The 9,801-nt window shown below is 38.0% G+C and overlaps 2 protein-coding genes across 2 annotated transcripts in view; one reads left to right on the top strand and one right to left on the bottom strand.

Annotated features, from left to right (window-relative positions):
* LOC107740536 (S-adenosylmethionine decarboxylase proenzyme-like) overlaps positions 1 to 5,011 on the bottom strand; it is a 14,676-nt gene extending 9,665 nt beyond the window's left edge. Inside the window, exon 1 of the mRNA XM_016552983.1 lies at positions 4,700 to 5,011. Within this exon, the coding sequence (XP_016408469.1) occupies positions 4,700 to 4,809 (110 nt within the window). The 5' untranslated portion in view covers positions 4,810 to 5,011. The remainder of the gene's footprint in view (positions 1 to 4,699) is intronic.
* A 3,526-nt stretch (positions 5,012 to 8,537) lies between these two features.
* Positions 8,538 to 9,801, top strand: part of LOC107740535 (cyclin-dependent kinase 19-like) — a 44,293-nt gene continuing 43,029 nt past the window's right edge. Inside the window, exons 1-2 of the mRNA XM_016552982.1 lie at positions 8,538 to 8,551; positions 8,609 to 8,684. Coding sequence (XP_016408468.1) covers positions 8,538 to 8,551; positions 8,609 to 8,684 — 90 coding nt within the window. The remainder of the gene's footprint in view (positions 8,552 to 8,608; positions 8,685 to 9,801) is intronic.

The raw sequence follows: 9,801 nt of genomic DNA, 5'->3' as shown, positions 1-9,801 counted from the left end.
TGGGTTAATTAAAAAATACAGTGGTTAAATAAAAAAAAAAATTATATTGCTCTTTTTTTAAAAAAATGAAACATTATATCGTTGATACATTTTTTAGCTATATCGCCAGGCCCCAATTCTGCATCGATTCTGAGATTTTCCGAAGGCATCACGATTCTCTCTTGAATCGATTCTGAGCTTAGTTTTTAACAGTAGATGGCACTGCGTGCTTTAGAAGCCGCCGTATTCTGCTTGCTTCTGGTTCCTTACACACGCACCACTTTAACCTAAAATAATCATTCATAAAGTTCGAAAAGGTTGAAGCGAATTACAAGAGTGTTCGCAGTGGGCTGTGTTTACATTAATCTCACATCATAAAAGCCGATGTGCAAGTACATTTAAGCACTTACATTACTCAGCCGAACGCACAAGCGCTCTTCTTCGTGACTTCAAAACTAGCCTAGAGCGCCATCTGCTGTTAAAAACTAAGCTCAGAATCGATTCCAGAGAGAATCACGATGCATTCCGAAAAACACAGAATCCATCCACAAATCGCAATGCATCGATTTATTGTCCCAGCCCAAATTATTAGGTATTACACGGAGCGAAGATGAAAACAAAATGCCATCGAATCTTTTCTGAAGACAGCCAGAACCTTCAGAGGTACATTAATATAATTCATTAATTCGTAGATTCATTTGTATAATTCCCTCACTCTTTTAAAAATTCCCAGCTTTTCCGCCACGATTCGACAAAACCAAAACTATTTTACGTGCTACGCTCACGTGAGACTATTATTTAAAACTTTGCTTTATGTTGTACAGTATTTAGCCTATTTATTCCGAGTTGTTCAAATCGCGGTAATCGGATACGGTTTTAATGATAATTAAAATATGAAACGGTAATACTAACCGTGGGGGATTTTATCATGATTTATCGTCAAACCGGTAATCGTTCCATCCCTAACTGTGTGTATCAAGGACTAGGGTTGCAAAGGGGTGGAAAATTTCCGGAAACTTTCCAAAAATCCCTGGAATATTCCCCCCAAAAAAAAAATCCTGGAATATTTCCGAAATTTACTGGAAATTTTCCACCTTTTTGCAACCCTATCAAGGACACACAAAATGCTAGTTATGAATTATGACAAAGGCCGATTTGAGCTCAGTAAAGTGCTTCCTTGCGCTGTAGGAAGACGAGGGGCAGTTACACGACCTGCTGGATTTATTTGGAAACTAGCTGTGCTCAGACTCTAATGATCCTCTTTCTAGTATCTCTGAGTGTGTTAATGCTTTGCCGGAAGTAAACTAATAGCCCTCATCATTCAACCTGACAGCCGTACCCAGAGAAACCACAGAGATCAGCTTTCAGTTCTGAGAAACCTTACTATAGATGCAGCAGAGGAGCGCTGATGTCCTCCCTCATTCATATTTTACACACCTAGCTTCTACATGAGCTGGAAGGCTGACTGTAATTGACTTAGAGTTATACATTATAGAGTATTGAACCTTATGAAAATAATTACAATAGATCAATAGTATAAAATACAACTTTATGGAAGCATGCAGAGCTGGGTAGATTACTTACAAATTGTAGTCCATTACTGACTCCAAATTACATGACAAAAATTTTAGCTAGTAACGTAATCCATTACATTACACATTTTAGGTAATCTAATCAGATTACTTTTAGATTACTTCTGACCTATCTCGTTTATCACATTGATTTAAATTGGATTCCATACGGATATAAAAATATTTAAAAGTAAGAAAATATATTCCATTTGTTATCAACAACATGAAGTGCATTAAATATTATACTACGTCTAGGTTTCCCAAATTGTAATAATTCAAATAAGAATGAATGTGTTCATCAGTAGTTGATGCAATGTTGAAACACTTCTTAATCCTGAAAAGATTTTTGTAAATCCAGTGCTCAGCAGGGCTGTCGAAAACAAATTGGAATTTCGAATATTCGTCGAATAAAAAAAAAAAATCCACATTCGAATGCAAAAACGTTGCATTCGAATTTTAGGTCTGCGTCAGCCGTCAGGCAGCCTATCAGTGGTGCACGAGATGCGATGACGATGTAAGTGTCATTGACTGCATTTGAATGCTTTTGTTAGCCTGTCCAGTTGAACCCACTAGATGCGGCGCCGCTACGTTGTTCATTCATATATTGCGGAAAACGAGAGCATCAGTGTGGAGAAGATGTTGTTTACGTCAAAACTGAAACCAAGCCGTTCACACAGAACGCATATTTATCACATTTTCTAGAGGGACGTCTATCAGAGTTGCACTCGCGTCTTGCACAAGAGAGCGGCATGTTTAGAAAGCAATGTAAAATTAGGCCTCGCTACGTTGTTCATTCATATATTGCGGAAAACGAGAGCATCAGTGTGGAGAAGATGTTGTTTACGTCAAAACTGAAACCAAGCCGTTCACACAGAACGCATATTTATCACATTTTCTAGAGGGACGTCTATCAGAGTTGCACTCGCGTCTTGCACAAGAGAGCGGCATGTTTAGAAAGCAATGTAAAATTAATGCAAGTTCAACTTTCAGGAGAGAAGCCAAAAGCTTTTTTCCCCCCTGACTGAAATTATGCCTTTTAAATTCGAATATAATTCAGGGCTCCAGACTGCAACCAACCATTTTTTCTGCCGGTGCGACTCATTTTTGTGTGCGGTCGCGACCACCGCGTTGTCCAACTCATAAGCGCTGCCATTTCTGTTACATTTGAGAAACATCAAACGGCAAACGAAACAAAAGCACGCTACGTTTCAATAAACAAGAAATGAACATGTAATATTATTAGTAACTGCACTTATTAATGCAAAACAATAGTAATTTTATGATTAAATGATCTATATTTTAATACTCCCACACACCACCCCCAGCGCTACCAAATCTGCTCCTGGCGCCACCATCTGTAGATCTTAGTGGCGCTGGTGCCACTGCTCTCAAATATTAGTCCGGAGCCTGTAATTCGAATCTTGATAATATTTAAGTAGAAAATTCTAATTTAGTTTTTCAGTCATTTTGACAGCCCTAGTGCTCAGATGCTGTGTATCCACCAAACTAATGACTGATCTCTGCGTTAATGCCCACAAAACTGAAAGACTGAGTGTATATAAGCGCGGTAGGCTATTTTAGGAAGTAAAATATAAAAGATGAAAAATTGGTGATAATCCGCAAATTATGAATACATTATTGCTATTGAGTGAATATGTAATCATGTAATCCATAAAAAGTAACTGTAGTCTGATTATGAGTATTTCAAAATGTAATTTAATCCAATTACATGTACTTAATTTTTTGGAATCAGATTACTTAATCCAGTTACTACCCAGCTCTGGAAACATATTAATGTATTGTTTTTGCTGTTGGCAGGCATCGTAGTATTAATACAGGACTTTTTTTGTAGTAATAGACCAATATTTTGAGAACAGCAGTATCCGATATTTCCGCCACTATTTCGAGAATATTAGTATCAGCCAATAAACATGTTCATTACTGGACGATCTGTTTACCTAACATCTAGCTTTGCTAAATGATAATGCACACATATTAGTGAACTTCCACATATAAAGTGTTTATTTATTTTTAAAAGACATTGTCATTTGTAATTATAACTCTGTATTACATATAGCCTAGACATCAAGACAAATACATTCGAATGCCCAACCATTATTGCACATTAAATTAATGTTGTAAACTGTTGTTTTCTGTCCGCATTAACTCTTTAGCTCGCAGTCCGCAGGAGACGCATGCGCACCGCCGCAGCTGTCTGCGCACATATAACACCAACCAATGAGCGACTAGAACTCCCAACCAATCACAACACATGGGCGGAGCTTACGACGTGTGACGCAGCGCGTGACTTTCACACGGAGGCTGCGGCGCAGGTTCAACCGCCATGATCCTTCCCAAAAATAGAGCTCTTGGATGCAATCAGTCGCATATTGTGAAGCACAACTGCAATCACAAATCTTCAAAGATTATTTTTTGTTGTTGTTAAATACCTATAACTTTGTGGAAATAAAAAAATAAATAAAACTAGTAACGCTACGTCAACAAAAGAGGACTCAATAGCATCCAGTATGCATTCATATGTACAGAAGCACTCCGTAGAGGACTGTGTTGTTCGAGGAGGCGTGTTTGCTATGGCGCCATATCAGCTAGCTGCAAGTTAGCCACTGGCTAATCAATCGATCAGCCTTCACTCGCACCACAGCTCATCGATAACTGATTCAGGGCTGATCCGAATACAGCGAAACGAGACACGACTCCAGTGACAGATGGACATTGCAGAGCGATGTTAAGAGACACAGACAGGGCCAGACTAAGATCAAAACCTGTAAGTTATCTAGACGTTGATTGAATGTGTTGTTGATGTTGTTCATGACGACTCGGAATAGTTTAAGTATGCCCAAAAAAGAAGTAGGAGGGGAAAAAGCTCACTGGGGCTCGAGGTTCAGCTCCAGTCCTGACAGCTCAAATGAATGAGCGTAAAGGGGGATGGTGTCAAAAATGGCCAAAACTGCTGATCACTGCTCGGGTGTCAGAGCCAGAGCCACATGTCACTCACTCAGCAGCTCTCAGAGCTAGCACGGTGACATTACTGATGGTTTATACACGTTTTATGCATGATTTAAGCGATAGGACGCCGTTGACTGCCTGGCTCGGTTAAATCCAGTCCCAGCTCGGACTTATTCACTCACCTGGGGATAGTGCGCAGATCCCCGGTTCCTTTGCTTTCGTCTTCTCGGGAGAACCACACCTCCAAGAGCTTCTCGGTCCCCTCGAAGAAGTGTGCACTGCTCTCTTCCATCGTGACACAAACAGACTCCAACAACAGAAATTAAACCGTCGGATGGAATCCCAGTTAAATTAGTCCTTTGTTGGTTGTTATAATTTATTAGGTTAGTTACAGTTCTTGAGCAGTCCAGATGTAGTTGCCTTGTTTTTTTTAACCGTCTTCCCTTTTACAGAGAATACCGTAGGCGAGTGCTAGCTAATATCGCCGGCCATACTGTGTAAGCGCAGAATGGCAGTCTGCGCGGAGCTTTTATTACCTACCCGCCGACGTCATCCGCATTGCGGCCAATCACGGCCAAGAAGCCGCCCTCATGTCAGCAACGATTGGCTGTAGCTCCTGTCAATCAAATTGGCGGTTGCGTAAAGGTATGCGCTCAGACTGTAGTAGCACAGCTTGTATATAATGCCCTTGTAAAGGCGAATAAACGCTGCGCCAGTACATAGGCAACTGGTAATTGGTCCCCGTTTATTCACTAGTCTGTTGAAGAAAAATGATGGTTTGCTTGTGCATTTTACACCATCGTGTGAGAGTACTTTAAACGTTTTGAGGACGCGAGTTATCATCGTACTTCTGTTAGAATGACAGCTAATGCAAAGTTTGAATATTCCAACAACCTCGAAAATTTGAAAGGGAATGGAACGACGTCCAACATCGCGATTTGCGCGTTGTAGTTCACGGACGACCTACCGTCGTTAACTCAAACCGGTGGATTGATCGGAGTACACTACAGTTCCCAGAAGGCAATCGGCCACAATAACATACGCCACCGAACACGTGACTATTAAGCGGGGCCGACCAAAATCCCAAACAAGGAAATGGAATATCTTTTGTGTTGAGCAGAAGAAAGAAACTCGTACAGGTTTGTACCAACTTGAAGGTTAGCAAATGATGAGCATGCATGTGAAAGCAGCAGTGCTTCAGACGCATTCAACTCTGACTGCCTTGTTTTTCAATGAAAAAATGTCTTATTGAATTTATTCAATATTTTAGGGCAAGTGTTTGCATTAAATATATGTCTTAATTTCAGAAATACCAGTTTAGTTGAGCCTAGTCAATGTTCTTTTTAATTACATCAGCTCCGTTATATTGAGTAGATTCCAGTATATTCAAGTCTGTATTTTTGAGTGAAGATGAATCAATGTTTAATGTTGGATTATGGTGTACATTTTAAAGGAGACATATTATGCCCCTTTTTACAATGTGTAATATAAGTCTCAGGTGTCCCCAGAATGTGTCTGTGAAGTTTCAGCTCAAAATACTCCACAGATCATTTAATTACAACAGTGTTATATAATAGAATAAGTGATTCGGATCAATCATATTACAGCAATCACATCAAAACATAATATGAAAAGACCTATTTCATCAGAATTTCTGATATTGATATCTCAAAACAGGCAGGAAAGCTGTTAACCGAGGCAGCACCCTTCTGCTGAACACAAGAGAAGATATTTTGAACAGTAGTGAATAAAAAAGGTACGCTGGACATGATTGTGGACCATCAGCTGTTCATTCACACACATTCTTCAAAATATCTTTTGTGTTGAGCAGAAGAAAGAAACTCGTACAGGTTTGTACCAACTTGAAGGTTAGCAAATGATGAGCATGCATGTGAAAGCAGCAGTGCGCGCTCGTTTTCTCAGACGCTTGCAGAAAAAGGCTTCCCAAAACAAAGTTACTGGGTTAATCTTTTTCACGTTTGCTTGGTTGGTAGATGCACCGGGGACCAGATTGTAGCACTTAAAACCTGGAAAAGTCATATTTTCATGATATGTCACCTTTAAAAAAGGTTCTGTAGCTAGCATAGCACATGTTTATATATAAAAGCAGTGAACAATAATAAGTTACATATCACTGCACTGCACTGACTTAACATTAAGTGACGCAACATACACTATTGTCTTCATTATGTAGAGCCACCACAACCTCCTCAGCACAATGGCAAGCACAACAACTTCAACATTACAGAAAACACTTACATGGCAAAGATAACTGAACATGAAACATGAGCAGGTCTGCCTTTGACATGACATTATGTGGTTTAGGAACAGCTCACTCTTGAAGTCTTACATGTGATTATATCATGATAAAAACAGATGAAAGTATGCTGGTACGTGTCTGATTGGCTGTTTGTTCTGATCATCAGTGCAGCTCATGTTGACGCTCATAAGCACATGTCAGGTTTGCAAGGCTGGAGTTTTTTATGTGTGAATAGTGCTCGAATTGCTCACATGTAGCTAAATTACAATATGTGAGCCTGGAGCACAAAAGCAGTCTTAAGTCGCTGGGGTATATTTGTAGCAATAGCCAACAATACATTGTATGGGTCAAAATGATAGATTTTTCTTTTATGCCAAAATCATTAGGATATTAAGTAAAGATCATGCTCCGTGAAGATATTTTGTACATTTCCTACCATAAATATATCAAAACTTATTTTTTGATTAGTAATATGCATTGCTAAGAACTTCATTTGGACAACTTTAAAGATGATTTTCTCAATATTTAGATTTTTTTGCACCCTCAGATTCCAGATTTTCAAATAATTGTATCTCAGCCAAATATTGTCCTATCCTAACAAACCATACATAACACATCAGCTTTATTTATTCAGCTTTCAGATGATGCATGCATCTCAATTTCAAAAAAATTTACCCTTATGACTGGTTTTGTGCTCCAGGGTCACATATATGTGTGAACCGCAGGTGGAAAAAAAAAGATGATTTCATTTAGTTAGGCTAGATGAGGCCAGTGGTTCCCAACCATGGTCCTGGAGTAGTACAAGTAGGCTGTGGATTTTGGTATTGAAACATATTGCCCTCATGTGAAATTCCAGAACATCTGGATTCTTTGTTAATTGATTGGATTTAGTTTGTGAAAAGTCTCAGAACAACGGCTAACGTGACCACACCTTGAGTTCATATCATATATTGGTACTTATTCACAGAAAAAAAAAATACTTCTAATTATAGAGGTATTTGAGCACGTCCCTGGAAAATGTTTGCATTTCATTGCATTGGGAAACAAAACATGCAAACAAGTGTTGTTTACTTTTAAGAAAGGTAGCTCAGGAACACTTTGCATGTTAAATGTTTTACAGAGTATATTTTTGAAATAATAAAAGATAATGTATTGGAAATTAAGGCAAAAGGAAACATTTTGTGGATCTGAAATGTTAGTGGGACATATTAATAGTTTAATGTAATGAACTACACCTGTGTGAACTTGAGGGAGGGCTTTGTACATCTCATGAATTATTTTTTTGGTCGGTTGGTTAAAAATCATTGCAAAGAAAAGTGAAGTTACTTTTGAGAAAATGGATATTTAAATAGTGAATTCTTTTCACCAGACAATCAATCAATAACCATGAGTAATCATGTAAACTAGATGAGAAATATGAAAAAATACTGCTTCAGCCATCAGTCATCATTACAAAAAAGAAATTGGTTCACAGAGATTTTTTGGTAGAATCATGAACTTTAACTTGGAGAAAAGTTATTATTTAATTCGGTAATATCAATATCAATGCACATTATTTAATTATTAGCAAAATGTATTTTATTTATTATATTAGCAAAAATTAAAGTACATTAGTGTGTAAACAAGCACTTTTTAATGGTTACTACTTTATGATTTATGAATTAATTAAATAATATATTGTTATTCATGTCTTAAATGTAAGTTACTGAAATACAACAGATAGTTGTTTAATAGAGTTATTCATATTCAAACGTGTTGTAATGGTGTATTTACGGTATGTGCGTAGCTGTTTTTCCTCACCTTTAGTAATGTTGTGTTTGTGTTTTTACAGGAAGGATGAGAAGGAGTATGCACTGAAACAGATAGAAGGCACTGGTATTTCCATGTCTGCCTGCAGGGAAATTGCTGTGAGTTATTTAAAAGCAATTTTTACTTTGCATACAATTATTTTTAAAAGAAAAAATATGTGTACAGTAATTCATTAACAGAGGAATCCAGCAAGTATGCAGCACTATGAACTCTTAACTGCAATAAATGATAGCAACTTTAACACCGTTTTGAAAATATAACCATATTTCTTAAATATTAGGCTGCTGTATATGTGTGTTAGTTTGAGATTAGTACGATAGAATAAGTTACCAACCGCTCTGACATTTCTTAGGTCACGCAAATCAGCCATACTCTCCCACAATCACATGACCAAAGTGTCCTTATTATCATATGACTACCACAAGGTTGAAACTCTGTTGTCATGTTGTTTTTTCCCCAAATTATTTACTTTCCATTTGAAATAATAAGGCCCGTATGACTGTATTCATGATAAATTGTCAGTTTTGTGTGTTAGCTTTGTGTAATCCTAATTGAACTTAATTATTGCCCAGCTCATGTACTATTTGTAAAACAGTCATTTCTTTCTGTACATGTACAAAAAGTTCACACTTTCCAGCGAAGATATGACATATTGGAGTTATATGATGATATGGAGTTGATAAAACGATACAAACTTGATTGTCAAGATCAAAAAGTCTTTTTTTTTTGTAACAGACAAAGTAAGAAATGTAATAACCTCTTCCACTCAACAAGTCAATGCTCTAACTGCAGAAATGAAAGTAGTAATCACATTTTTTTGGCTGGAAAATTGGAAAAATGCAGCAATGCACCGGTGATGACACTGTAAGCAGGGAAGGCGAGTTCACTGATCTATATTTATATTTCTATAGATCAGTGAACTCGCCTTTATGACGTCATGGGAGAGTCTCGGAATGTAGATGAGCTTTGTCCAAGAAATTGATTTTGTTGCTAGGCTTTTGAAAAAAAAAGTTTCTAAAGGGATGAAGAAGTCACTTTAGGGTGCTTTCACACCTGGGCCATTGTTTCGGAACCTGGCACATTTGCCCCCTTAGCTCGGTTCGTTTGGGCATATGTGAACACGGCCCAGATCCGCGCCAAAACAATCGGTCCGAGATAGCCTGAACGAGGTGGTTCGATTGAAAACGAACTCTGGAGCGGTTCGGTTGTAGTGAG

This window comes from Sinocyclocheilus rhinocerous, unplaced genomic scaffold (genome assembly GCF_001515625.1).
Source record: "Sinocyclocheilus rhinocerous isolate Xijiao unplaced genomic scaffold, SAMN03320098_v1.1 scaffold1246, whole genome shotgun sequence".
NCBI lineage: Eukaryota > Metazoa > Chordata > Actinopteri > Cypriniformes > Cyprinidae > Sinocyclocheilus > Sinocyclocheilus rhinocerous.
This window is presented reverse-complemented; position numbering and strand designations above follow the sequence as displayed.